This window comes from Rhagoletis zephyria, unplaced genomic scaffold, assembly GCF_001687245.7.
Source record: "Rhagoletis zephyria isolate East Lansing unplaced genomic scaffold, Rhagoletis_zephyria_1.1 Rzeph_scaffold_00118, whole genome shotgun sequence".
Classification (NCBI taxonomy): Eukaryota; Metazoa; Arthropoda; class Insecta; order Diptera; family Tephritidae; genus Rhagoletis; species Rhagoletis zephyria.
This window is the reverse complement of record NW_016157202.1, coordinates 113,368-129,616: the sequence shown is the minus strand read 5'-3', so window position 1 is coordinate 129,616 and position 16,249 is coordinate 113,368. Positions and strand designations below refer to the sequence as shown.

The 16,249-nt window shown below is 36.6% G+C and overlaps 2 protein-coding genes across 2 annotated transcripts in view; both read right to left on the bottom strand.

Annotated features, from left to right (window-relative positions):
• Positions 1-3,463: 3,463 nt before the first annotated feature.
• The window catches only part of LOC108378641 (uncharacterized), a 93,351-nt gene continuing 80,565 nt past the window's right edge, over positions 3,464-16,249 (bottom strand). Inside the window, exons 5-7 of the mRNA XM_017634950.1 lie at positions 5,031-5,286; positions 4,637-4,914; positions 3,464-4,582 (exon numbers count right to left, since the gene is read on the bottom strand). Coding sequence (XP_017490439.1) covers positions 3,646-4,582; positions 4,637-4,914; positions 5,031-5,286 — 1,471 coding nt within the window. The 3' untranslated portion in view covers positions 3,464-3,645. The remainder of the gene's footprint in view (positions 4,583-4,636; positions 4,915-5,030; positions 5,287-16,249) is intronic.
• On the bottom strand, positions 9,014-10,070 carry LOC108378653 (uncharacterized). Its single transcript, XM_017634962.1, has 2 exons — positions 9,632-10,070; positions 9,014-9,345 (listed from the first exon to the last, which is right to left on the bottom strand). Exons 1-2 carry the CDS (start codon positions 9,640-9,642, stop codon positions 9,039-9,041), a joined length of 318 nt encoding a protein of 105 aa, XP_017490451.1. The 5' UTR covers positions 9,643-10,070; the 3' UTR covers positions 9,014-9,038.

The following is a 16,249-nucleotide window of genomic DNA, read 5'->3' as shown; positions in this document are numbered from 1 at the left end:
AAACGCAAACTAACCGGCTGCTAGCGGCGCATAAGTTCGGGCGGGTCGCAAAAACGACTCCCCTGCAGACCGCAAAAACGACTCCCCTGCAGACCGCAAAACGATATACCAGCGAACTGCAAAACGATGCTCAAAATTTATACCAGCCCCTCTATTCCAACAGAGTCCCAAAACTTAGCTCATAACTGTTGTGATTTCAAGTGCGCCGAGAAATGTGTCACAAAAAAATTCGATTTTGAGTGCTAGAAAAATACACAAAAATTTAAAAAATTGAATTGAAGCGGCATATTTTTTGAGCGGCAAGCTTTGAGGCGCGGTAGAAATCACAGCAGTGATGACCTAAAGTTTGTGACTTTGATTAAATCGTTTTTTAATCCCGCGATGCTGTTAAACGAAAAAGGTTCATTCATAATGAATAAAACTTCCGAATTAAGCATTCTACCAGAAAGTGCAGCTATACTAAAACAGCTAATCGAATAGGCAGCTAAACAGAATGTGCCGTAGTAGAATAATTTTAATTTAGAAATTTGATCGTTACCTTAATCCACCTAATATTAATAATGGAACAAGATTTGTAGTACAAGTGATTATCAATATATATTAGTTAAAGCACGATAAAGCTAAAAGTATGGCTCATAAGGATGCCTTAATGTAAACAAAGAAAATAGTTTGTCTCCTTTAAATTATACTGAACTGAATATTTATATTACTGTTTTTTATTTTGATTTGTTTACCCCGAACGACGTCGGGTGCTCTGCTAGTTTATACTATTTGTAAAAACACAGTTTACTGGCAGAGGAAAAAAGAACATTGATTATTCCAAAAATACAATTAAACCAAGGCACATTGAACAGGTTGTATCAGCATAGCAACTGATTTGATTTTTTTTTCAAATTATTTGTTCTCGGAAATGTCTATTTTTAATTTCTTCTCACAAAAATTCGAAATTGTTAAAATCTATTTGCATGTCAAACCTTTTTCCATACAAAACCAGCGATGGAATAACAGCTTTTGGAACGCTCGCCCAACTCAGCAGCACAACCGCTGATTACTGGGCCTGGCACAGGGTGGATCAATGCTTCGAGAAGCAAAACAATTTACTAAAAAAGCGAGTTGCAACAATTTTCATTTTTTCAATTTAAATTTTTATCTTTTTTGTATTTCACATGGCACGCTTTGATGTAGAAGAAAAAAATCAGAGCAGTTTTTGACACTTTCGATACCAGAAGCAACAACAAAATACAGGCAAACCAAACCTGTTTGATAGGCCTTGAATTAAAAAAAATGTGATATAGTTCATATGAAGAAAGTAATATTCACAAAATATTTTTACTTATGAAAAGTCTAACAAAATATAGGGACAGCATCGTCTTTAATAATGCTCGCCATATTGAACATAGCGCTTTTGTATGAATTTTATCTGCATGCTTCTTAATATGTTAAAACCGTTGCTGGAAAACCTTAAAATGTTTGCATGGGATGATGTCGCAATAAACAGATGAAGTAATAAAACGGCCTTGTCGCTTTATTTGCTGACATTCGGCTGCCTTATAGTCACATTTTATAGGCAAGTTTTCAAATAGGGCAGTGGCACCTGGTAACTTCCACATGGGTGGGATGCATGCAATAACACCATACTCAATAATTCCCATTACTTGGACATTAAAAAGTAGTTTCAGAAGTGAATTAGTGTTATTTTATAATTTTTTTTTTCTAAACGGTTATAATGCCGCAGTACATAATTGCAAAAGGTGGGGAGAAGGGCGTGGGACGCGAGCGCGACCTCGAACTCAGCGCAGCGTGGCACGGGGCGGCACGCGAACGCGGACCGCTGCGACGCTGGGCACTTTCAAAATTGTATACTTACAAATCCGTCCTTTTAACTTGTTCATGTACTACTTTTTGTCAAATGGAACTGGGTGACTACCTATAAGCACCATTTTGCTTTATTACTCAATTGTTAAGTTTAAAAGTTGNACAATTTTCATTTTTTCAATTTAAATTTTTATCTTTTTTGTATTTCACATGGCACGCTTTGATGTAGAAGAAAAAAATCAGAGCAGTTTTTGACACTTTCGATACCAGAAGCAACAACAAAATACAGGCAAACCAAACCTGTTTGATAGGCCTTGAATTAAAAAAAATGTGATATAGTTCATATGAAGAAAGTAATATTCACAAAATATTTTTACTTATGAAAAGTCTAACAAAATATAGGGACAGCATCGTCTTTAATAATGCTCGCCATATTGAACATAGCGCTTTTGTATGAATTTTATCTGCATGCTTCTTAATATGTTAAAACCGTTGCTGGAAAACCTTAAAATGTTTGCATGGGATGATGTCGCAATAAACAGATGAAGTAATAAAACGGCCTTGTCGCTTTATTTGCTGACATTCGGCTGCCTTATAGTCACATTTTATAGGCAAGTTTTCAAATAGGGCAGTGGCACCTGGTAACTTCCACATGGGTGGGATGCATGCAATAACACCATACTCAATAATTCCCATTACTTGGACATTAAAAAGTAGTTTCAGAAGTGAATTAGTGTTATTTTATAATTTTTTTTTTCTAAACGGTTATAATGCCGCAGTACATAATTGCAAAAGGTGGGGAGAAGGGCGTGGGACGCGAGCGCGACCTCGAACTCAGCGCAGCGTGGCACGGGGCGGCACGCGAACGCGGACCGCTGCGACGCTGGGCACTTTCAAAATTGTATACTTACAAATCCGTCCTTTTAACTTGTTCATGTACTACTTTTTGTCAAATGGAACTGGGTGACTACCTATAAGCACCATTTTGCTTTATTACTCAATTGTTAAGTTTAAAAGTTGGTCTTATTGCTCAACGAGAAATGAAATAAAGCAAATATGTGTTATTTCACATTCAATTGGTAAATGACACAAATTTGCGTTATTGCCGTTTGTGTTATTTCACTCCCCCTAATTTAGCGTATTGAATTTTAACCGATTCATTTGGGGTATTCACAGCGGTATCGTATTGTTGTAAGTTGTAAAGTTTAAAAGCCAAAATAAATGTTTAGAGGACTTGAAACCACAACGAACTTTTTTTGTAGCACTGTGAAAATTCATAATATGACTTTTGAAACCCCCTTGATATATTTTTAGTTGTTTAAAGTTTACGACGTACAACAATACGACACTTACGACACCGTTGTGAATACTCCAATTATGAATCAATAATTAATTTTCGCTTAATTATCACCGTCAACTTCGTGTATAAGAACTTGCGACGTTACCCCGAGGGTACTGCGCTGTCGGCGTCACTCAGGCCTGCTTACAATGTAGTTTACTGAAGTGTGAAAAACAAAACATATAATACATGCGCCGGGTAATAAATTTGGGTTTCGTCCGGACTTGTACTTTTTTTACTTTAACGTCAATTTGAATTTTGTTAACCACTACGCAATCTTATACATCTTTCAGTCAAAAACTAGGTGTGTTATATGGCGTAACAGTGTTTTATTTTTTTTAATACGTAGTGTCATTACACCTAAAAAAGCTGTTAACATGCTCATGCTATGTATGTACGTAATCGAAAAATATATGTGCATATGGAATAGTATATACTATACATATGTATGTATACATATTTCTACGTAGTATACTTGGCATAGCTTTAATTTATGGCAAGTACCCTAATGTATCTTCCAAAGAGGCATTCAAAGCTGGATAATTATTGTGAACACTTTCGTCCATCTCCAGTTCAATCTGCTTAGCCTTTCCTTTAGAAAGAGTACTTTTTAATGATTCTGGATTTGCATTTCCTTTCTTTGTTCTCAATTTTCCCAATATATCGTCAGCACTACGGCATTTTTGCGATGAGCTTGATGATAAGTTCCAAGCACTGTGATCGTTGTGACGACGATCAATGCTTAAGGAATCGCGTTTTTTTTCGCAATGGGAATATATTTTTGTATCCTCGCTTGGTTTAGGATTCAAAAACGGTTGTGGACACATGCTCTTAATATCAGTAGTTTGGCTAAGTTTTACATCAGCAAAAATAGCAGCTGCCTCTACGCTCTTTTTAACACTTAAAGCTTCGTGTGGCTGAACAGATTTGCCATTGCCATTGATCGTAAAGAGTTCATAGTCCAGAGCTAGTTTTTCTGCAGCTGTTCGGCCAGAAGTGCTATCTTGGTGTGCTTTAGAAGGATTTATTTCTCCAGACCCAGATCTTGTTGTTCGATTCTCCCGCGGGCAATAGCATTTGCTGGTGCTAACGCAACTATCCGTGTCGCACCAAGAGCTGTCGGACTGTGAGATGGCTGCGTCAGCACCAGGCAAATCACTCGGTCCCCCTTGTTCCACCATAGAACAATAGCATTTTTCATTTGAATTACACGAGATTAACGAATATCGGTTATTGTCTATACCGGAATGGCAAGATGTATTATGCCTATCGACGTTAGTTAAATGCTTTGAAAGAGTCGCGTTGGAATCTTTTTTCCGACAGAGCCTGTTGTTGATGTGATCTGTTCTAAGACTGCAGTAACATCTGTCAGCTGAAGTACACGTACATGATTCTGAGTCATAGCTGCACTCGGAACAAGAGACGTAGCTGCAATTGCAATTATTGTAATCTGACAAGTAACTTGTAGTACCTGCTACGTACCCGCTGCTGCTGTTTCTATTTAAGCCACGGAGGGTGTTGTCGTTGCGTACCACCGACACGTCCGATCCACTAGTTGCTACCCGTGTCTGCTGCTGTTCGTTTGGGTGCTGGGTAACGGATGGCTGATTTGTGGTGGTCTCACTAATGTAACGATTTTTGTATCCGACTTTTTTATCTATGTGAAGTTTAATTGGCTTCCCACGGCAAGATGTAAACTGTCCCAAATGAAAAACCTTTTTAAGGTTTTTTGTACCGAAAACTGCAGTTTTCGACTTTTTCTAAAATGTAGAACAAAGACAATGTACATACGTAATTTCTGTAATTATATGATTACCATTATGCGCACTTATTACTAAATATAATTTCAATTTCTTTGAAAGCACTATCTAATCACCTGCGGAATCGAAGAACTATTTTGTCGCCTCAACTTTTTTTTCCTTTGTCGACGCATAATATTCTTTGATCTGTGGAAGAGCTCGTCTTTAGTAAGAGTGACCGCTAACTTGAGAAGAAATTCCTTGTAAATTGGTTTAAGGTCGTTAAATGACATTCCATCGGCGTCAATTATGGCATTAAGAATCTCGTCCAATGAATTAAGGTTTTCATGTAATCGAAATTCGTTAAAGAGTTCGCTGAACCCGAGTGGTGAACTAGAAATAAAATGCAAACAGTTGGGATTTTGAGGAATTGATAAGACATATTACACCACAAAAAGAACGATATAAAAGGGAAAATATTAGCAGTTCTTAGAAATAAATACATTTATTTCTCCCAGAATTTTCAGTACAATACTGGGCTGTGTATTTGGAATAGCACAATATGTTCATATCTGTGGGTGAAGGTCGCGTTTGTTGCACGGTATAATCTCTTCCATAAGTCAGCCCGAATAATATACTTGATAGTACCCTCTTATAATTATACAGCCTCAGCAGGCTATTATTTGTCAATGCTATTCGTATATGGAACACTATCCCTGCCTCCATATGAAGTGGACTAAATAAAAGAAACTTGAACAACACCATCTTTACGTAAGTATTTTCGTTGAATCAAAATTTACCTATACATATAGCTCATTTACCTCAACAGTGTCACAACTCAAAAAAAGCAAATATCAAGAAAAACGGCTTTAAAGTTTTGAATTTACATATCGTCACCTGAGTGAAAGACCGACCTATCTCGGCAGCCAGTTCGAAAACGCCCTATCACAAAAAAAAATGTCAAGAACGCCCTACTCCAGAATTTGATTGAAGAACGCCCTATTTCAGAATTTTATTGAAAAACACTCTATCTCAGAATTTGGTTGAAGAAAGCCCTATTGCCTAGTTGAAAATACATAGAAAATGTGCCGAGATAGGACTTTTTTGAATCGGCAGCTGAGATAGGGCGTTCTTCAACCAAATTCTAAGAAAGGACGTTTTTCAATCAAATTCTGAAATAGGGCGTTCTTGAAAAGTTTTATGAGTTTTCTCAGGTGTCGATATATTCCCAAAGTAAAAATTAACACATATTTTGTTCTGGTGAGAAAGGGGTAATCGATATAGCTATGAAATTTTTACACAACATAGAAGACGACGTAGCGGTAATTCTGCATACTCAACCCAAAATTTATATTTTTTGGATTATGACACTATTGAAGTAAATGAGCGATATGTATATTTGTACATATGTACATATATAACTTAAATTTTTTTCCTAATTAATTTTTGAACGTCAATTTGTTTAACCTTCGCTGTGTCGTATGAGTTGTTCTGTGCTCAAATGTACATATGTATAGTTAAGTAACCTGTAACTTATTCTTTATACCCGAGCGCACTTGTGCACAGGGTATTATAACTTTGTTCACATAACGGTTGTTTGTAACAGCCAAAACGAATTGAGATAGATATAGACAAATGTATACATAAATTATCAGAATGAAAAGAGAAGTCGATTAAGTAATGTCTGTCTGTCTGTCCGTCTGTCCGTGTATACGATAACTATTTGGTATATAGATTGCTCTTTATCCAAGATTTATACTGAAAATGGGCGAAATCGGACTGTAACCGCGCTCCCTTCTAATACAACGATGTTTTCGAAAAATGCAAAAACTATGTTTAAGCTCCTACCGATTTGGATGTGGTGCAGGGTGCACCGAACAATCAAATAAATCAAAGATTTGTTGCTTTAATATATGTTCTTATGTATAATACTGATAAGTTCCGATTTATTCTCGTTTCAATATGGGTATACAACGTTGTAAATATGTAAAGGGAAATTCAATGTAGGTAATTGCCTTAGTGACTGAATTTGCAGTTAAGCAAATGATTATGGTGGCGGTCGCGAGTATACTGACTTTAGGCTGGCGCGGTCGGGTCGCCCCGCACCGTCGCTTACATGTACGAAAACCAAAACGACTCGTCACCTTAACCCGGTATTTCCCAGAACTTTTTTTGTCTTATATTTTGCTGAAAAGATGTAGACTTATGTATTTCGACCTCCTGAGCACGAATATGAAGTCCATTTTTCGGTACATTGTTCCACTTTTCCGGAAAATGCGAAAAACTAGCGTTACCATATGGTAACCCTGGGTCGCCTAGGGTACAAGTTTTTTCTTCAAGATAAAATGATTTTTTGACATGTTTTTTTTAATTCACAAGAATTGGCTGTTTTAAAACATGTTTATTAAGTAAGAAAAATATACATATATTTATGATAATACAAAAAGAACTGAAATAAATCACGGTTTGGTATGGTAATTGGCAAAACACTTTAAACAAAGTCCTACGTTGCATTTTATACATGCTGTCCGTACGTTAACTTTGCATCGTTCACCGGCACAATGCCTACGATTGGATGGACCTACAAAATGCCCAGTCTGATCATAACGTAGAGTGTATTCAACTCGACCTGGTTGTTGTGCATATCTGTGGGAGGGCATCGGACCACTTGATTTGGCTTTTGTACCGTAATGTTTACAGTAGTATACTGCCAGTTGTCGTCGAAATTCTAGTTGAGTCAGTGACGGCTGCGCTTTCCGATGAAGCTGCCAAGCATTTTGAACACAAGCATCTATCAGCCAGGTAAAAATGCTAGACCACCACTTTTTTCCTCTGTATGCGATACGGTATTGGGCCAAATTTTGGTCGAATCAGTCTACTCCGCACATATATTTGTTGTATTCCGTGATCGCACAAGGGCGGGGTACATTTATTTTGGCTCCACTTGCCTTCGAATAACGCTGTGCCATTGATTTCGGATTTTCACCAAAGCTGGTAGATAACATGCAGACAACATTATTATCTTTCCATTTCACCAATCGAATTCCAGTGCTTCTCATCGCAATTGATTCCGAGTAGCCTCTTTCCATTGACTTGAAGTTTTTTTTATGCACCTGTGGACAGCTTGCTGGAATACGATTTTCGCGGATTGTTCCCGTAGCATTATATCCGCATGATTTGAGATACGCTAACAAAGGATAACTGGTAAACAGATTATCAAAGTAAAACGAAAGTGGCAGCGATTTCAATCTATCAGGAAAATCATCGATCATATTGATCAAAGGGGCGGCGCATTTTCCAAACTTGGCTTCATACTCAACATTCGAACGAGGATTCTTTCCCTGGTAAATTTCGAAGTTCACCAAGTAGCCTGATGGAGTGCAAAGAGACCACACTTTGTAGCCAAATCGTAACGGCTTCCCTTTTATGAATTACTTACATCCATGTCTACCAAAATAAGATATCATACTTTCATCGAAAGAAAGATTTTGTTCGGCATGAAAATGTTCAATCATTTTTGCTTTCAAGTGATCAGTAAGGGGCCTCAATTTCCACATTTTGTCGGCATTTACACCGGTTTTAGAAGAAGCCTTGGAATTGTCTTCGAAGTGAAGACTTTGCAAAATATCTTGAAATCGATTCCGACGCATGGTGTCACTTACAAGGTTGTTGCGAATGTCTTCATCCTGACTCCACAAATTTCTGTAACTGGCGTGATAATTGTAGCCAGTAATGATCAATATGCCGATAAACGCTCGAAGCTCACTGACTGTTATATTAGGGTTTGGTCTATTCTGTTCGATCGCATATACTGCACTTTGTTCGCAAATGTGTCCCAATAATGTGTCATCAAAAAATTTTTCAAATTGTTGGTGTGGTAGTAAATTACGACAATCTTCGTAATTTGCAACTGGAAAAATGGGAATAAGAGATGGCGAATCATTCTTTACCCATTCAAATGTTGCTTCCTTATTCCCTGGTGGCAATGCAACATTTGAAGGTTTTGGCCGCACTTTACGTAACCGCTTTCTGTCTGGTGATGTTGCACGATTGGATGTTGTCGGTTGCTCCTCCATTCCTTGATATGTGTCTTCTACCACAATAACGGGCAAATCTTTTATATTTGGAGCTGAAGAATTCAGGACTTAAAAAATTAAAATGATTGGTAAACTAATATTGTTTTCAAACATGCCTCCAATTTCATCTTCTTCATCAAAATTTTGTAAATGTCGTCCACTAGTCATTACAACTTCACAGCCGCCTTTTAGCTGAGCCGGGCAAACATTATCTGGGATGCCCCCACATTCGTCTTCAGCGTCATCTTCGCCCGATATGTTTCCATCTACAGGAGGTTCGATGTAAATGGCAGTTGGTATATCTGTTAGTTGATTTTGGTCTTCTGCTTCATCGAGCTCTTGAATGTAATCAAGCATTTGTTGCAACGATAAACCACTGAAACAGTAAAATTTATAAAATACCAAGAAACTATATAAATGAATATATTAGATAAATTTACAAACCAGCTCAGAAAATCACATGAAATGCGAAAAAACATGTACCCTAGGCGACCCACGATTACCATATGGCAACGACTTGAGTAAAATGTAAAAAAATTATACAAAAACACTTTTTTTGTACAAAAATAAATTCGCATTTCATAGTTTATTTCCTTAGCTGCCGACTAGTGTAATTATTAATAAAATTTCTTGAAAACGTATTGCTATATGCATATACTTACCGACGTGCCATATCGGAAAACGGGAATTATTAACTTTTTTTTTGTCACCTCAATTTGACATGCGTTAGCTTCGCTAATTGAACTCAGAATAACAGAAACTTTATTTTTTGGTAAGCAACAAATATTTTGCATTAGATAACGTTTTTCTCTTGTAGTTTTGTTATGTCGTTTTGGATTTATTCGTGTTAAAGTAACGGCATATTTTGCATTACCATATGGTAATCGTGGGTTATTTCGGGTTAACGTACGATATTACGTACAAAGTTGCAATATTAAGTAGTATTAAGTTAGAGGTAATGGCAAACCTCCGAGTGTATTTCTGTCATGAAAAGCAGCTTTTCATAAAAATACAATCATCGTTCGGGGTCGGCGTAACACTGTAGGACCCTCGGCTTTGTGTGACAACATCAAGGCGCACGCCACAAATCGGAGAAACTCGGCCAAACACTAATATATGTGTAAGCGCCAATTTATTATTATTATTATTAAGTTAGATATTACACTTTAAAATTGAATTTATGAAAGTTTTAGTTTTCCAACAATAAAAAATATCGTTTAGAAATTTATTAAATTTGAACCCATGTTCTCAACATGTCGGCCCGCCAGTGCCGGAAAAACATGCAGCAGTTGTTGTGGATTTTCCAGTTACAGGTACGCTTAGCTAAATAAGTCGCTGATGCACCGAACAAATTGCATGCTCTGGTTGTGTGGGCCGTGGCAAGGTAGTAGTTAGGCTGTCTTGTTTGGTCATCAGGAGGCCTGACCCGAGATCCCTGGTAAAAGAGGAGGGGAGACACACGACTGGAATTGCGAAACATCTTAGTTAGCCTGTGAAAGAGAGTCGTAAAATTAATTAGTTGGGAAACATAAGTGAAGTAAATTGAACTAAATGTGCGTTTGAGAGAGCTATTGCGTTAAGTGAAGGGTAAATAGCTTGTGATTCACTAAATTTTTAGTTACTGAGATATTCCTATTAACATTCTGCTGTTGGCGTGCCTTTAGAGTGGAGCATGTGACCTCAACTTTGGGATGTGCGAAAGTGAGACTGGTCCTCAATTAGCCGGTTGACGATGACTTTTCCTGCGAATGTGGCTTGTGATGATAATGACCACCGATGTACGGAATCAAAGCGGTCATCTGAGTCGGGCTGCATCGAAGTTGACGCTGTGATTACTGCGGGGAATCGCAAGGCTTCGGGGTTGAAGCACAAGTAAATTCATGAGAGTCCTTAACGGGCTGCGAACTGGCACTGCTGAAGAGGAGATTGATTCAGTTGAATGAGGTGACAACCGAGAAATCTCGCCGGATTCAACAACGCTTCGTCTTGTACCGTCCTCGAGATAGGTGACAGGCGTAGAATTTGGTTGCTGCTGATAGAGTAGTCTTTATTACATAACCATGATTTGGGGTAAGAGAGTAGTGCTGGCAATGGCTTCAACGTCTGCGGAGTTGAGAGTTGAATTTATGCTTCCGTCAAGTAACTGACTATTCCGAGTTTTTATTGGCGGTAGTCCCTTCCGGGCCGGAAATAAAAAATAAATGATAAATTTTGGGGTAGATATAGGGTGGGAGTAATTTTATTTTAGAGCATCAGAGGATTCTATGCCTTTATTGTATTTTGGGGTAGAGCTTCGAGCAAATCTTATATTTCGTGAAGCATGTTTCATACATTTGATTTGCGGAGTAACTAGATTCAGTAAAGTGCGGGCTCGGGAGAAGTCTAAAGAAGTCCATGATACTTTCCCAATTTGTATCCAAAAGGTCCAATTTTACCTTTAACAGCGACGCTGAGAGTTTCGCTGTTGAGCGTGAAGACCATCTTTGGCAAAATAAATCCAATATGTGGCATTCAAACATAAAATCTTTATAGAGTGCACTTAAGGATAGAGTTTGTGGGCGATTTTCCATTATAAGAATATATAATTATTGTGAGATAGAAAGGATGGAGTACGGTAAAAAATGTCGAAATTAATTATTTATGTTAATGCGTGCTTGTTTATTTATTTTATCCCACTGTGCTATTTTACTTTTCTTGTTACACTGTACCGCCTTTGTTTGTACAGCGCAATAGGGAAAGAGTTGGGGATTGGGTATATATGTACGTGTACGTATGTATTTAAGTAAGCGTTAGTATATACATATATGTAAAAATCAAACTTGAAAGGGATGAAGGAAATTCGTTCCGAAATAAATCATATATGTATATGGCTAGCAAACTAGGAGAAAGACAGATCGAAAAGGTGCAACTTTACTTTTATTAGGGTGGGACGTATTTTAATTTGGTTGCGAAATCAAGTCGACGACACGAAATAGCAATGTATTTGTACATATATTTAAATGTATTTATCATTCATACTTACACAAGTGATAATATAAAGGCGGAGTGGATCCTTTTTAGGCACGGTGCACGGTTTGCTGAACGAGGTGAGATTAGTATTGCAGGTATTTTTTGCAATAAGCATGGCCGTTTCACAGGAGGAAGCATCTTCCTCAATTTTTTAGTCGAATTAATTAAAAAAAACCCATTCTTATAGAACTTTACAGAAAAAAATTACTGTAGAACAAGCATGACTAGTTTGGCATGGAGAATTTTAGCGTCCACGACAACAAGTAACATCCGAACTGTATCTTTTTTATTACCTGAAAACTTGGATAAAAAAGAGCCTAATACCATTAAAAAAATAAAATTGCAGTATTGTAGATTTGCAAATTTTATATTTAAAAATTTAATATTGCATGTTTTGAAACAGTAAGTTTTACATAGCTAGCTTTTTTTAGCTTTTCGCGTTCTCTGCTCTAAGAAGATTGGTTTGCTTCTTCTTTGCGACCTCTTCCACTAGGCACCAAAAACTACCACGTTTTCTTGCAGTTTTCTAAGTTCATACGAAGAGGAGACATTTGAAAGTGTATAAATAAGTATTATAGCGACTTTTGCAAGAGTAGTTTACATTTCATGCTATTTTTTTCACAATATAGACAAATTTTTCACTCTGCTGTTAGTGGACATGAAACCCACCAAAAACTAAAAATCTAAAAAAAAATTACATAGCGCACTTTGCAAGTGGACAACTCAATTGTTGAATATGCTATCTTATTTGTACCTTCTTTTTATACAATTAAGGAGCGGCTGAATGGTATAACGATGTTAGCGGTACATAATGATATGCCGATTACAATACAAGAAGTAATTGAAAAAATGTGTGTTAAGACTTGTACGTAAATAAATGTAAACAGATACGCGTAAATATATAAATATGCAGATATATTCAACGTGTAAAAACTGAAGTGTATACTAACGAAACTTCTACAAAACAAAACTGGACTACACACTTATTAATTAAAATGGTGTAGTAATTTAATTTTTTTAATTTAAATAAATTTCCCAGGGAACAACCGAGTAGACAAAAAATATGTAACGGTAAAAATGGCACATACATACATATATGAAAGAATGACCACAGGCGACGCACTATAGGCAAAACACGAGTTTTTTTTCAAAATCGTGTATCTTCGCTTAGAAAAGAGACAATGGAATACAGCATTTAACCCTTTAATGCAGGGTATGTCATATATGAAACGCTTTTTAACCCTTTCAAGGCAGAGGAAAAAGGTTACCAATATGCTTTTGCACGTGCTTTTTCTCATGTTGATGTAGATATTAATCGTAGAATTTTTTTTCATAGTAAAATAATAATAAAAAAAAATAAATAAAATAAAAATAAAATATTAAAAATAAATCAAAAATAAAAATAAATAAAAAGTACGTTGAAAACATATTGAGAACCATTTTGCCTCTGCCTTGAAAGGGTTAAAAAGCGTTTCATATATGACAGACTCTGCATTAAAGGGTTAAATGCTGCACTTTCGTAAAGATATCGACCAGTATAACCATTTTTTTTACATACATTTTTTTGTGAAAGCTGATAGTTTACGAGTTATTAGAGTTTAAAGGTAGTTTTTCTTTTTCCAATCTGGCCACTCGCGTACAGCATCCAATGTCCCAAGAATCGAGTCTTAAGATAAAATAAAGAGAAGTCTTTCAGAAACAGTACTAATGGTGTATTAAATATAAGGGCTATTCGCGATTCGGTGCATAAGAGCTGACAAATTTATGAAATTGCAGAAATATGCCATGGTTTGTGAGCGACCTTTATTAAACTTTCATGGTAAAGCTTTTGCAAAACAGTTTTTGTGCATCAGCTTTGGTTCTATTTTATGCTATGGATTTTCGGTATTGCAAATTTGCCAAGCCATGACAAATGCAAATGCGTGTATTTTGTTTGTGTATTGCAAATAATTTGCAATACCAATTTGCAATGCCATTTGCACCGGATCGCGAATAGCCCTATAGTGTTTTCTAGTGGAATGGGAGCCAAAATCCAAAATTAAAAAAAAATTGAAATTTTGAACGGTATTTTGATGGTAAAGTTATTGTTGTTGTAACTTAAAAAATTGTAAAAAATTTCATTCCATTATCTCTTTTCTAAGCGAATATACACGATTTTGGAAAAAAACGTGTTTTGCCTATAGTGCGACGCTTCTAGCTATTGTGTATCACAACTTTAAGTTATCGATGCAAATTTTTTTTTAATCCCCCCCTGCGCCAAATCCTGGCTACGCCACTGGTCTGAGGTCAAGGACACAGGTAAGTACACAATAGAATATTTTTTGTCATGGTTTATTTGCCTTTGTTTTCACGTAACACAAACGGCAATAATGCAAAACTTTGAAATGGGAAATAATACCAAAATCTGAGTTTTGCTTTATTTTTAACAAATGTTGGAAATAAAACAAATTTTGCCTTATTTCCCATTGCTTAGTTGTACTATTTGTAACAAAAACAGTTTAATGACAGCAGAAACTTTGTTTATTCCAAAAATACAATTAAACAAAAAATGTGATATAACTCATATGAAGAGAGTAATATTCACAAAATATTTTTACTTATGAAAGGTCTAACAAAATATAGGGAAAGCATCGTCTTAAATAACTGCTCGGCAAATTGGACATAGCGCTTTTGTATGAATTTTATCTGCATGCTTTTTAAGCTGGAAAACCTTAAAATACTTGCATGGAACCATGGCGCAATAAACTGGCGAAGCAATAAAACAACTTTCTCGCTTTATTTTCTGACATTCGGCTGCCTTATAGTCAAATTTTAAAGGCAATTTTCAAATAAGGCAGTGTCAAAATCTTTCTTCTCACTCTAATATTACTTCACCTGGTATAAATCTACGATGGGTGGGCGCATTCAATAACACCATACTCAATAATTCCCGAACTGTGCTTTATGGTCCTCACATTAAACGGGCGCAGCCACACCTTTTTCATATTATTAGCTCTTTTTTCTTTGCTGTAGTCACCAATATGCTACATACAGCAATGTCTTCACCGGATGAACTCATGGTATTAGCTGAAAGGCGCTTGTCTATCACACCGCAAATGGTATCGCGTGCCGCATCGCATGTCGCATCGCGTATCGCATCGCTCTAATGTCCACTGCGTACATTTCATATCGCATCGCGTATAGTATCGCATATCGAATCGCACTAATGTGCACCGTGCCTTATTGTTTATTTACTTGTTATTTCTTTTATTTGAGGTACTGTTTTGCCTTAAGGGCCATTTACATAAGACTTTCCTGGCTTTGCTTGACAGTTCAAACTTTGACAACAAAGCGTGAAGCGCAGAAGGTATGCTACAATAAACGCTTTGACAGCTTTTGCGTTCTCCTTTTCCTCCATATTTTTTATAGATAACAATATAATAATATGCATTAATAATAGCAATAATAATTCCTATTTACCCTATTTTTGTCATTAAATGCAAATGCAACCGCGCACGAGAAAATATACATATAGACAGCTGATTGCCAAAGCGGGCAGAAGTTCAGAGTTGCTCAAGATTTTGCTTCGTTTTGCTTTGCTTTGCTTCAAACGTTTCTTATGTGAGCATACTCATGCATATGCCTACATCGATCTTATATGTCAAAGCAAAGAACCATCAAGCAAAGCGAATACCCCTATTCTGCAACTCTTTCGTATTCGGATTTTGCTACGAGTCGAAGAAATAGTAGGCTGCAATCCGAATCGTATTTTCGAACTTTCGAAATTCGTAACAATGGCATGCTTAAAAACGAACGAGTAAGCTTTTTTGCGTAATTTTGTACGAAAACAATTCTGTGTCGGAGGCGAAATAAAAGATGTAAATCGATGTGTGTTTGCAAGAAATATTGGTGGTGTTCATTTAAACAGATAAATTTGCCTTTCGCATATACGTATATTTTTATCCACTGCTTTGTATAAATGAGCAAAAAATAATATTTGTTGCCCCTTATCGAGAAACTTGGGTCCGGTTTAGTTAATGTGTAACAATTTTCGGTTGTTGTGTCCAAACGCATAACCCGAATCCAAAAACTTTAACATACGCGTGTAATCAAAGGATTCAAATTATATTTACGAGAAATGTTTGAAATTTCCTACCACTAGCTTATTAATAAAGTCGGTTTGCACTATGCACTTTTTTGCAAATTTCGACGTGGGTTCTGCGCAAAAATACTGTGGACGGCGTAGCCGGAGTGATATGCACGAGAAATGTTGTATACCTTTGACCTGCGGA